Source organism: Gadus macrocephalus, chromosome 22, assembly GCF_031168955.1.
Source record: "Gadus macrocephalus chromosome 22, ASM3116895v1".
Taxonomy (NCBI): domain Eukaryota; kingdom Metazoa; phylum Chordata; class Actinopteri; order Gadiformes; family Gadidae; genus Gadus; species Gadus macrocephalus.
The window spans coordinates 10,725,189-10,739,190 of record NC_082403.1 but is presented as its reverse complement, the minus strand read 5'-3'; the positions used below and the strand labels follow the sequence as shown (position 1 = coordinate 10,739,190).

The window sequence follows — 14,002 nt, the reverse complement described above, 5'->3', positions numbered from 1 at the left end:
TCGGCCAGGTGAGACAATGTTTACATTGGCTCTCATCGATGCCATCGACCGTCTCTTATCATGGAGAGCCTGATTTGCTGTGCTAATTGCTTTGTGATTACCCCCCCCCCACACACACACACATACACACACATGCAAGTGCACACACATCCCTCCATAGAATAACAGGTTTGAGACATTTGGACCCAGTAGTGCATATTAGTGTTACTATTCTTAACTTTTGGTTCAAATCTCTCTTTTAAAGCATGTTTATCACATGCTCGACTTGTTGATGCTTCACCCACTGGGGAGCACTATGTGGTGGCAGAGACGAGACAGGTTTGCCATGCCAGTCTGGAGGGCCTTGGGGAACAGAAAGGGGTCCACACTTTTATTTTGGATCTTAAGGGCTTCTTACAGTTTTTTTTTACCTTTTCAAACAATGATCTCAATATTTAATTTCTTTCAGTTTTTGAAAGAGTGCATAAAGAAGTATAATCATTTTGCAAGACAAATCTGCTCTAGCTGTGTTCTGGTTTCTATGGCTTAGCAATGGAAGAACGGCTGGTTTTATCATAACATTCAGTCCGTCCTTGTTTATTTAAAAATAACTTTAGAAAAGTAATTAGAATCAAATCTTGAAGGGTGGCTGAATCCCTGCCTAAGTGCGTTTCGTGCCAAAATTCATAAATCGGTGATTCACTATGGCATGTTAACACCCCAGCTAGTTTATGGCTCGCTATCTTCCTTGAGGTCCCTTTTAGATCATGTCTTCATTTACGTTTTGTGATAAATATATATCCCACAATATATTTATACTTTTGTGATAGTGATACTTGCCTTAAATGCAACGCGCCATACCCCCTTTAAAGGCCCACTATGCAGGATCGGGCATTTCTTCACTGTTTTCTTGGCTTGGCATTTCTCTACACAGCGCCCCCTACAGCTTCGTAGTAGATATTTTACAACACTGTCGTAACAACTCGTTGACGACCCTTCCCCATGCACTTCTACGCAAGCCATGTGCATTTGTTTTCAAAGAAGCCGGCGAATGCGTGGAGCCATGTCCGAAGTAGATGTTCATAAAGTGTAGGCAAGGTTATACATTTTTTAAACGGTGTATTTGTATTGCAATAAACATAAATCCATCCTTTTTTATAGTTGACAGGGAGAATTTATATCCTAGATTATAATTGTTTTATCTTAGGTTGAAAAGAACAATCAGTGTAAGAGTGTTGGCCAACATAATAATCTGAATAAACAAGAACCTGGATTCGGGGATTCAGCCTGTATCTGGGGGACGAGACAGACGAACAGCAAAACACCCATGGAAACAAAGGCGTTTCCATGGTTACAACCAAGCAAGCTAGAAATGAAATGAAATGAAATGAAATGAAATGAGGCATTTATATCCCGCACATATGATTAGCAAGCCAACACAAGGAAGGCAGCTAACCATGTCAGAGCGGCTGGCTGTGAAATGTGCACAAAATGTGGTGTAGACTTTCAAGTTGGTAAGAAACTGATATTACCGTGACATCATTATATTTATAAAGAAAAATAAAAATGGTTTTAGAACTGGTTATATAAATGATTCTTCAACATTCTCTTAAAACAGTTAGTATTATTAATGCATCTTATTTCTAGAGGTAGAGAGTTCCATGCAACTGGTGCGTAATTAGAGAATCTCCTGGCATCTACTTTCGTCTTTGCCATTCTGGATATCTTCAGCTTGAAGTTGTCACCTGGTATCTTCGATCTGGTGTTGCAAGTGTCTGATGCTACCTCCATCTCAACAAGTTCTTTAAGGTAGTAAGGTGCATTACCATGAACTGTTTTGTGGGTCAGTAGACAGACCTTGAAGAAAATCCTCTGATCTATTGGGAGAATGTGGGATTTCTTGTAGAAGGGAACCAGGTCAGTAGTTCTGTCTTGGATTTTATAGATGAAACGTACCGCCCCATTTAGGATGGACTCTAGCTTCTCTGGTCTTGGGTAGGTTCATGTAAAGAGAGTTACAGTAATCTATCTTAGATATGACTAATTGCTTCATACAGGGCTCACAACAAAACGGTCAAGAAAACACATTTTTACAGGGCTCACAACAAAATGGTTGAGCAAACACATTTGTACAGAGACTATCAACATCAAGAATACCACGAAGACAAAGTTCACCCAAGGGTACTTTCAATTTCAAAAGCAACACGGCCAAGTCGGCGTCTGATTTGCAGTCTTCTTTTTCTTTCAGTTCACGCTATTCCTGAAAAGCTTGCCCAACGTTTACTCGTGTCTGGCCTCTCTGTCGGTCAGTCTCCCTTTTCTCTTCTTCTGTTCCTCCGACATTGAGTTTCTCTGTCTCTTTTTAGTCGGCTGTTCTATGATGAATGTAACAATCCCTTAGTTACTTGTGTTTATATCGAGCCGGTTCCTTGTTTGGGGGTCTGTGCCGTAAAGCAATTCGTTACTTCGCGAGACCCGAGACTCCCGCGAGAGTAGGCGGCGGGTCGCCGGCAGAAACATATTCCCTTTCTCCACCAAGATGCGCAAGGGGGAGTCGAAACAACGAACAATCGAACAAAAATGTATAATAGAACCATCGCAATGACTCTTAGCCTGTTATATTAAGGTAAATCAAGCCAAAAAAGTTGCATAGTTCCCCTTTCACTCATGTCTGGTCTCTTTTCTGGTCCATTCTTCTTTTGTTCCACCGACAGTCGCCTCTTGGGTCCCTTATCAGTTGATTGATCCATGATGAATGCAACAATTGCCTCGCAACTGGCTGTTTATATCTAGCCGGTGCCATGTTTGGGTATGTGTCTGTGCCGTAAAGCATTTTCGAAACTACAATCTGCCTACATTTTCGAGGCGCGATTGGATACTTCCGCTGCGTCACATCCGGATTGTGTCGGTCCGAACAGAGCAAGTTGCATATGCGCTTTTTCCTTGGAGAGGCGACAAGGGGCAATGACACACCCACCAAACGACCCAGAAATGGTTGCAGAACCATCAGAATAACTCTCAACCTGCATCATTAATGTAATTTTTGGCTAAAAAAGTTGCATAGTTGGCCTTTAAAGCATGTGGAAAGTGTGTCTGTTTTTGCTTTTGTTTTATTTATTCATCTACTACTATTTCAACTTTGTTTTTTATTGCTTCCATGTTTGAAATAAAGAAAATCAATCAATTAATCAATCAATCAAACATCTATATGTGAAAACTGCATTATCGATTAAATAAATGTATGCATCTCTGCTTTTCTGCTGTTTTGTGCAGGTTGCAATACCTCAAAGTCAGCAACGCCGTAGCTTCCTGTAGGCCACCAAGACTGTAATGTCGCTGCACGGTAATTGGTAGCTCTTGTCCCCATATCGGGAGTGTTCAGTAATTGGCCACATAGCCAGGTGGGTAAATAGACTCCACCCATTCAATCTGATTGAAGGAATGGAAGGAAATCAATAGACTGAAATTACTTGAGATTGCAATGGAGTTGATTTAACATAATTTTCTGATTCGGCACACTGCATAGCATAATAAGAAGTAAATTACTTATTTTTGTAGACCATGCCCTTACCCGTGATAAAAACACAATACAACAGAATCTAAAGGTGTTATGGAGCAACGCTTGATGCAGCATTTAAGGTAAAAAGCGGCAATGGTTTTACCCCGGTAAAATACACGGGGGACAATGTCTTTCCGTATACTACTTCTAGGAAAATCTAAGGATTTGAGTCATTCATTCGAGTCTGTATCCTTACTTGCCTGTTCTGCTGGTCTCTCTGGTAAGAATCCTATGAGTCACACATACTTGCGAATACAAATGCATTCAGAATATCTCCCTGTGGGAAGAATAACTAGAGGGGAGGGGGGGAGGAGAGGGTAGGAGAGGAGATGAGATGAGATGGGTGAGGTAAAGGCCTCTCTATTCAAAAAATAATTTCTGGATTGATATTCCCATGAATTGAGGGTCAATTATGATCCACTTTACCAGAGGATCCAGAAGTATTGGCCTTTTTTCCATCATTCTTTTCAGCTACTAAACACCTTAAGAACACAATACAGGCTAAATACTAATTCCTTTCTCCCATGTTCTACTGGAGCAAAACCATTAGGGTTTAGGACTAGGACATGGAGTCGGCAGAGGAAGGGAAAGACGATGGGAGAGAGGAGAGGAAGGACGAGGGGAGATGAGAGGAGAGAGGAGACAACAAGAGAGAGAAGAGGAGGGGTGATAGGGCGGGAGAGACCAGAGGAGAGACCAGAGGAGTCCTCCACCTCAGCCTCCTGGTCGCGTCCAGCGTCAGTCTCTTCCAATGCCAACACACCTACACCTGTCTGCCATCCACTCCGTCCGTCTGCAGTCTCCAGCCCCTCGTTGTCAGATCAATGTCTTCATCACATGGTAGCTACGTCCAAGATCCCCAAAGATTATCAGCAAGCACTCATTTACCGACCCCTCGCCTGTCCGGCTTTCTGCCTTATGCTGAGCCATTACCTGTCCGGCTCTCTGCCTTATGCTGAGCCATTACCTGTCCGGCTCTCTGCCTTATGCTGAGCCATTACCTGTCCGGCTCTCTGCCTTATGCTGAGCCATTACCTGTCCGGCTCTCTGCCTTATGCTGAGCCATTACCTGTCCGGCTCTCTGCCTTATGCTGAGCCATTACCTCTCCGGCTCTCCGCCGGTGACCAATCACCCATCTGATTTCCTGCCCCGATAACGAACCCCTCGGACCAACGACTGGCCCATTGCCCAAACATCATCCTCTGTTGGTGACTTGCCCACCTGCCCCCCCGTCATCTTGTCACAGCCCTTTCCCTGTCACTATAGATTCTCGTTTCTTCCCTTAGCCATTCACATTGTGTCTCCTTGTTCTACCTGTTGTGCGTTTGGGTCAAATCGCCCCCAGAATTGAAAAAGAGGCAAGGGAAGAGGAAGGGTGGAGAGATGGGGTAGGAGAGGAGACGGCAAGAGGTGAGGAAAGGCAACCCAAGAAGGACACAATTTATAGAGGAGAGCAGACAGTAAGAGATCATGACAATAAGCACTTTATTCCCATAATGAGGGTTTTTTGTTTCTCACCAGGACAGAGCTTTTTTGTTTGTGTGTGCGTGCTTGGGATGTGTGTGTGTGTGTGTGTGTGTGTGTGTGTGTGTGCGTGTATAAGTGTTTCATGCTGATCAGAATGCAATGGAGCAGTCCATTGCCTTAATTTCTCAGTGCAATCCCCAACTCCACTCCAAACTGAATCCACTCTGGCTCAAGTGCTGATGACTTACCAGCCCGGCACGCTGGAGGGGTATTCATCAATTGGCCTTGTTTTATTCATGCATGTGTGCCTGTTAAGCTCATTGTCTAATGCGTGTGTGTCTGAGCATGTGTGTGTGTGTGTGTGTGTGTGTGTGTGTGTGTGTGTGTGTGTGTGTGTGTGTGTGTGTGTGTGTGTGTGTGTGTGTGTGTGTGTGTGTGTGTGTGTGTGTGTGTGTGTGCGCGTGTGTCTACGGACTCGAATGCATGCACACAAGAGGTGTTTTTCAATGCATCAGGCAACAAATAAAAAAGAACAGAGCACGCTTGTGCATGCGCACGCAACACGACATGACGCATGCCAGTGCGGGCGTCTCTACTCTGCTCAGGTATTCAGTGGGGGAGCCTATTGTCGACGTTTCACGGACGAGCCTCTTAAGTGAAAACAGCTGATGATTGCGACCGCGGTGTTCAGCCGAAGCGGTCGAGAGACACTTGATCCGAAGGTCTCGCCTTTCAGCCTACACCTGGAGAATAATGAGGCAAAGGCCTGCGAGCCAGTTGGCCCCCACGAGATGGCGTGCTGTGGCGCATGCTGATCACTCCGTCCGCGGCCGCTCACATGTGCCTGGCGCCTTCGTCAAGGTGCACACAGGCACGCAGACACACATATTTATATGATCACACATTATTTAATCTATATTATTCAATATAATATGTTATATAATAGACATTGCATGAAGACCATACACTTTACTGTGTGTGTGTGTGTGTGTGTGTGTGCTTATGCGTGCGTGTATGTGTGCGCGGGTCAGTATGTGTGAGTGTGTTGTATATATGTGCGTGTGTATGTGTGTGTGTGTGTGTGTGTGTGTGTGTGTGTGTGTGTGTGTGTGTGTGTGTGTGTGTGTGTGTGTGTGTGTGTGTGTGTGTGTCAGTATGTGTGAGTGTGTTGTATATATGTGCTTGTGTGTGTGTGTGTGTGTGTGTGTGTGTGTGTGTGTGTGTGTGTATGTGTGTGTGTCAGTATGTGTGAGTGTGTTGTATATATGTGCTTGTGTGTGTGTGTGTGTGTGTGTGTGTGTGTGTGTGTGTGTGTGTGTCAGTATGTGTGAGTGTGTTGTATATATGTGTGTGTGTGTGTGTGTGTGTGTGTGTGTGTGTATGTGTGTGTGTCAGTATGTGTGAGTGTGTGTATATGCTTGTGTATGTGTGTATGTTCCTGATGATATCGGTGCCATCCACAGAGATATTCTCATGGTGGTGACAGATGGAGGTAAGGAGCAGGGCTGCACAGCGGTCCTCCGGTTAGCACAACAACACTGAGCCAGGATAATCTGCAGGATGTTTGGGTCGCAGCGACACGTTTGAAAAAGACTGATCTCTGACGGGCCAACTCAAGGCTACCAAAATGATGTGTGTGTGTGTGTACGGGTGTGTGTGTGGGGGGAGGGGGGGGGGCTGTGTGGGAAGGTGTGATGCATGGAGAAGGATTTAAAATAACTTGGCTAACTATGCAGGAATGCTGTCTCATATAGACCCCGCAGCAGGGTGTCTCTAATATACTTTATATATTCTCTCTCTCTCTCTCCCTCTCCCTCTCTCTCTCTCTCTCTCTCTCTCTCTCCCTCTCCCTCTCCCTCTCCCTCTCCCTCTCCCTCTCTCTCTCTCTCTCTCTCTCTCTCTCTCTCTCACTCTCTCTCGCTTTCTCTCTGTCTCATATCTGAGACCCCCTACTAAGAGTTAATAAGATAAATCATGAATTTATAGGGAATTGATCATTTAAAAAGCATTGTTCCTACAGAAATACTCATTAGTCATTATCAGTTCTAAATGATTAACAACATAATGAGTTAATGTTTCATTAGAGATTTATAAAGCTTAAGCATGATTTTCTAACTATTTACAATGTGTTAATAATTCTTTCCAACCATTTAATAATGCTGACAAACAAAGCATCAACTAATACTTTCGAACCCAGCCTTCATGTCATTTGTAAACGCTTAGTACCATGACATCATGTCTTTGATTAAATAAAGGTGTTGAGGTCCAGGCCCTGAGGAGTGACCCCCCCCAGGGTAGCCAAAACCAATTCCTGTACATTTATTAGATGTTTCAATTATTTTGCACCGCATGGTTTGCTTATCAATGACTATTTCTAAATCACCACATGTTCCGTTTGGAAGATTTTCAATGTTGAGAAGTAGTATTATGACGTGGATTTGATTCATCATTATTTGGAGCAAGTTGTATGATTAGGCAGCTACAGCTCTGGCACAGCAGCATGAGCATTTCTGGGACCTGGGGTCAACACTCGCTGATAATTGCGGCATGGTAACCTCATGTCATTTTGGAAAATGAACTCTAATAGAACTAGAACTGTAATCTGAATTGTAACACATTCTGGTTGCTGTGCCGTTGACACCACCAAGGTTGGCTTTAGTGTCCCCCTAGTGTTTTAACAAGCACCGCACACCGCAGACTCAACTAGATACGAGTCAAACACTAGATTTGATTTTAGTACAATACGTTTAAAGGCTACACTAGACCTGCCCTGATTCCAAGAAGACACCAGGTGGTTTGTTGTCGTTGTGTCGTCAGTCCCGCCTCTTGGCCGTTTGGTAGCATTTACTTCATTGAAGTTTTAACAGGGTCTAAGTACTTCCATAGGTGTCACTTAGTGTCACTTCCAGGTTACTGCTTGTTGCTTGACTGCCTGCCTCCCCTGCCCATCCTGCTGGCCCTGTCTGCCTGGCCTGACGTAGTCCCCCATTCTTTCTTCAAAGAATGTCCTGACTTTGTGCCACAGTATTGACACTGTAGGTTAGACCCAGTAGTTACAGAACTGGTATTGTACCCTAGAGCAAGTACTGATACTGTACCCTAGAGTACTGATACTGTACCCTAGAGTACTGATGCTGTACCCTAGAGCAAGTACTGATACTGTACCCTAGAGTACTGATGCTGTACCCTAGAGCAAGTACTGATACTGTACCCTAGAGTACTGAGACTGTACCCTAGAGCAAGTACTGATACTGTACCCTAAAGTACTGATACTGTACCCTAGAGTACTGATACTGTACCCTAGAGTACTGATGCTGTACCCTAGAGTACTGAGACTGTACCCTAGAGTACTGATACTGTGCCCTAGAGTACTGATGCTGTACCCTAGAGTACTGATACTGTACCCTAGAGCAAGTACTCATACTGTACCCTAGACTAGACCCAGTAGTACCAGTACAGAAGCTCTACCCTAGACTAGACCCAGTAGTACCAGTACTGATACTGTACCATAGACCCAGTAGTACCAGTACTGATACTGTACCATAGATCCAGTAGTACCAGTACTGATACTGTACCATAGACCCAGTAGTACCAGTACTGATACTGTACCATAGACCCAGTAGTACCAGTACTGATACTGTACCATAGACCCAGTAGGGCCAGTACTGATACTGTACCATAGTATTAACAGTGCTGATACTGTACTATAGACTCAGTAGGTCCAGAACTGATACTGTAGACCCAGTAGTACCAGTACTGATACTGTACCTACACCTAGTAAGTCCATAGGGTGCATGTGAAAAAAGAGATGATGCATGGGGAGATTATGACTTTATTATTATTGTCATTCAGTTACAATTTTCCTCAGGACATCATCCAATAGGAAGGTGTAACATAACCACATAACTACTCTACATACAATCATCCATTACTGTATGTATGTACCATCTAGTTTGGTGCAAATGTGCGTTCTGTAGATCGGACTCATGAGGAACATCTAGCAGTGCTTATGACCATGGCCCTTTCCCCTACCACCCCCATGCCCGTGCCCGTGCCCGTGCCCATGGCCATGGCCATGCTTGTGGCCCTTGTGCTTACGTCTGCGCCCGTGGTTGCCGTCGCTCTCACTGCCACTACTGCCGCTGCCGCTACCGCTGCCGCTACCATGGCGACGGCGAGGGCTGTTGCTGCCTCGGCGACGGCGAGGGCTGTTGCTGCCTCGGCGACGGCGAGGGCTTTTACTGCCTCGGCGACGGTGGTCCGGACTCTTGCTGTTTTTGCGATGGCGCTCGTGGCTCCCATCACGCTGTTTGGGGCTGCATCTGCCTCCTCTATCGCCATGGCGATCCTCTTTGTCCCGGCAGTCATCGTCGCGGCGACGGTCGGCATCACGATCACCGGAATCGCAGTGCTTGTCGTCGCGGCGACCACCCTTTTCACGGCAGTCATCGTCGCGGCGACCGCCGGCGTCACGGTCACCGGAATCGCACTGCTTGTCGTCGCGGCGACCACCCTTTTCACGGCAGTCATCGTCGCGGCGACGGCCGCCGTCACGATCACCGGAATCGCAGTGCTTGTCGTCGCGGCGACCACCCTTTTCACGGCAGTCATCGTCGCGGCGACGGCCGCCGTCACGATCACCGGAATCGCAGTGCTTGTCGTCGCGGCGACCACCCTTTTCACGGCAGTCATCGTCACGGCGACGGCCGGCGTCACGATCACCGGAATCGCAGTCCTTGTCGCCGCGGTGACCGTCTCTTTCCCGGCGGTCATCATCATGGCAACGGCCTTTGTCCCGGGCGTCGTCTTCAGACCCACGGTTGTCACACTGACGGTCGCCTTTTTTTCCATCGTTTCCAAAATCAAGTAAGCTCAGGTCGAGGCCCTCCTGATCGCCCCCTGGGCATGGGTCGGCCCCTGGCACGGGGCCCAGGTCATAACCAGATGGATGGCAGCTACCTAAAGAACAGTAAGACAAACTGAAAACAAGAACCACTCAAATCCACACAATTACACGTCTACAGATGCACACATCTATACATCCACAGATCCTCAGATCCACACAACATTCATCTAAAACACATTGAAAACAAGAATGACAAAAATCTACACATTTACACGTCCATTGACTATAACTGCACTGCAGTAACAGTGATTGCTACTATACTTTTCAATGGAGCGAGAGTTACTAAAGTACTTACCTGCATTATTATTTCCAAACATGTCTGGATGATCTTGCTGGTTCTCTGATGGCTCTAGAACGACACAGAGTCAGACACTTTGTTAAATTTTCCCTCAACCGGTTCGACCGGTTGAATAAAACATTTCATAGAGGGCCAAGTATCAACACCACGCCTATTTCACTACTCACGTCCACACTAAGCTACCATATTCACCGCACCTCAGACCTTTAGAGGTCTATCAACGTCAAACCACACTGGTCTACTTCATAAAAACCAACTAAAGGTTTCAAGCATACGATCGGGATGGACTGGAAGGTCTAAATAACTGAAGTTATTTCAAAAATGAAAGAGATATGTGCATATATATGGACTTAATCCTTGTGAATCAGGTAACTATAGCTCTCCCCATTCGCTGATCCTCTGAGTGAAGAGGATAACCTATGTCTAACTGACCCGCTCTCTCTCAGTGTAGATGATTACCTATGTCTATCTGACTGTCCCTCTCGGTGTAGATGATAACCTATGTCTATCTGACCGTCTCTCTCTCTCTCAGTGTCGAGGATAACCTGTCTATCTGACCCTCTCTCTTTGCCAATTATCTGTGACCTTATAGAATTTAAAACATACCGTGTTGTTGGAGCTGCGGGTGTCCTTTGAGTCAGTGAGGATGCAATGTTTCTTAAAGTATTGAGTGAAACGCCCAGTGGCTATTATTCAGAAAGAGTGCAGCCCTTGCCATGCGTTGCCTTAACTACGCCCATTCAGGGCGTAGTTGAGAACGTCTGTTCTCAACTACGTCTGTCCGTCTAAATAAGTCTCTTTGTCTGAACGAGTCTTTCCATTCGAAATATACTACTATTACTTACTATTATTACTTAATACTACTATCTACTATTTGTCCAGTCAGTATGCAAGACGAAGGGACAGTGAGGCTTACAACCAGTCGTCTTGGATCCAGCAGTATAACCCCACTAGAGCAGAACACCTGCACGCCATCTCCTGCCCCTTAGAAGCCGCCGGGATAGAAACAAACCATGTATAAAACAAGCATCCGAACAAAACCACGCCATTAGCAGACGCTAAACAAAGCCACTTTGAAATTAGAAGACTGCAGCGTAACTCTAGGAAACAAGGTTAGTAGAATGAATCAATAACTGTAAGAGCATTATCATTTTATCAGCAATGCTAAGTTGTGTGTTGTTGTTACGTTATGATATGTTGGATTGTGTCAATGATATCATGCTGTTAAATCTTGACTCATGGAATGATCTCCATAGAAGTTTCCAACCAGAGGAATGTAGTTAAATTACATTATATGGTGAACTGGTTTATATTTGGCACCCTAGGTTGGATGGTAGACCGGTTCTTCTTCATCAGCCTCTCTCTCTCTATTTGTATAATAATAATAATAATACATTTAATTTAGAGGCGCCTTTCAAGACACCCAAGGTCACCTTACAGAGCATATAGTCATCATTCAAAACTATGTAAAACAGACTAGGAATAAAAGGAAAACAGAGGTTAAACATGAATAATAATAATAATTAATAACACTCAAAGACGCCTAAAGTGAAGGGGGGACCTCACTAACCACCACCAGTATCTCTCTAATCTATCTGTCTCTCTGTCTCCATCAGCCTGTCTATCTCTCTATCCCTTTGTCCCTCTGTCTTTGTCACACACACACACACACACACACACACACACACACACACACACACACACACACACACACACACACACACACACACACACACACACACACACACACACACATACCCCCCACACACACGTTCATTCATTTATAACGCAAATCCTCCTTGTGCCTGTAGCTCCCTTCTTCTCTCCAGTTAATAGGTGTTATGTTGGTGAGCATTTGCATTGCTAACTTTGACACGTGGTATGATACTGAAGCCAGGCCGATCTACTGGCTACTTTTGTGTTCGATTCTACAGCGGTTTTGCATCCTTGCAGACATGTCTACTTAGGTCCCCCCATAGTGTATTGCAAAAGTACTTGGCCACTCCCCTGACTTTTGTTTTCTTTGATGTTACTACCCACAAAGGGAAAGTTTCCCCATATGAATCTGGTTATAAAATCTTTAATTTGTTTTTAAAGATCACGATTCATCGTGTTTTTCGGGAGGGGTTGAGCTCCTCCCACTAGCTTGCGTGCAGTGAACATGTACATTTCATAACAAAAGGCAAATGATTTATCAGTTGGTTGTGGAATGTGGCTCAACAAGGCGAGCCACAACACACAACACCCTGCTCCCTGTCCTGGTTTGTGGACCGATTATCGGATGCAATAGACCAGAGTTTGTTCCTTTTAGTCCATCAGAGTTTCAAAAGAGTGTTCACACCAACCCCAAGCAAAAAGGAGGAGCGCGCCACGGCTCCATTAAAACAGATCCATTCAACACTTGATTTCAGTTAACTAGACTTTAAAAAACTAAACGGTGACTCGTCTCTTGTTACTCGCTCCTTGTATCGTTGCGTTTCTTTTTCCACCAATAGCAGACGAGTCTGTGCCCCCCCCCCCCCCTCCCTCCCACCTGTCTGATCGACATGAAGGTAGCACACATGTTGTGCCTCTGCAGTGATTGTTTCTCATTGTGATACAAGACACGGAGCCGAGGTCTTGGTTGTGGCATTTAGTTGATATTGTTATCTGAGTCATAGAATTAAGTAACTTAGTCGTTACTTGAACCATAATCTCAAACAAATCACCAGCCTAGCTGTTCATCTGGTCACCGAGGTTCCTCTCCACAGTCCCTGGTGGTCTAGAATCCAGGTGGAGGTGTTCCCCCCAGTCCGTCAGCGAGACATGGAGTCCCACAGCGGGGCGGGAAGCGGAGGAGAGAGAGGGGCGTGCGACAGCATCTCCGAATTCACATCCACCTGGGAGAGCCGGCCCGGACGGGGACACAGAGACCGGGACGTGGGGTTCTGCTGACACCGGGCGCTGCCCTGGTACAATACATGTTGAAGATATATAAATAAGGGATGTTATTTAACCTCTCTCACACACACACACACACACACACACACACACACACACACACACACACACACACACACACACACACACACACACACACACACACACACACACACACACACACACACAGACTCGCACACACACACAAACACACACACACATACCGCTCTGAAAAGAAGAGGGAGCAGATTCTAGCAAATTAGTATCGTTATCACCCAACCATCTGTTCGTAGTTTACACAACCGCGAATCAAAAGAATTGAACCAATTGTCTAAATCTGGCAAATTGTCTCGAACCAATGGACTCTAAATAATAGTCATCCACCGATCAGCTGGAACTAGAACTATGTTATGTCGTTGGACATTGTTTAGATGCTCCCAATATAGACCCTGTAATGATACTGCATCTTAGACCCAGTATGTAATGATACTGTAACATAGACCCAGTAGGTCAAGTACTGATACTGTAGCATAGGCCCAGTATGTCCAATACTGATACTATAACATAGACCCAGTAGGCCCAGTACTGGGACCCATTAGGTCCAGTACTGATACTGTAGGATGGACCCAGTTAGTCCCGTACTGAAACTGTAAAATATACCCAGTAGGTCCAGTATGAGAACAAGTAGGTCCATTACTGATACTCGACCATTTATAATATAAATAAATTATTAAGTGTATATATTAATATATAATATTTGTCCAGAGGTGTTGTGCAAACACATGCCGGAAACGTCCCCTCGCATAAACCAAGGGCTCGCTCGCCCACACTCCGGAGGTGAGAGAATGCTCAGCCTCCAGTCTGCCCTGCTCT

At 45.3% G+C, this 14,002-nt stretch overlaps 1 protein-coding gene across 1 annotated transcript; it reads right to left on the bottom strand.

Moving 5' to 3' along the window:
- Window positions 1-8,826: 8,826 nt before the first annotated feature.
- Window positions 8,827-10,956, bottom strand: LOC132451610 (uncharacterized). The gene is made up of 3 exons (XM_060044185.1): window positions 10,817-10,956; window positions 10,208-10,261; window positions 8,827-9,965 (listed from the first exon to the last, which is right to left on the bottom strand). The coding sequence occupies exon 3, from the start codon at window positions 9,855-9,857 to the stop codon at window positions 8,991-8,993; it is 867 nt and encodes a 288-aa protein (XP_059900168.1). The 5' UTR covers window positions 9,858-9,965; window positions 10,208-10,261; window positions 10,817-10,956; the 3' UTR covers window positions 8,827-8,990.
- Between the last annotated feature and the right edge of the window lie 3,046 nt (window positions 10,957-14,002).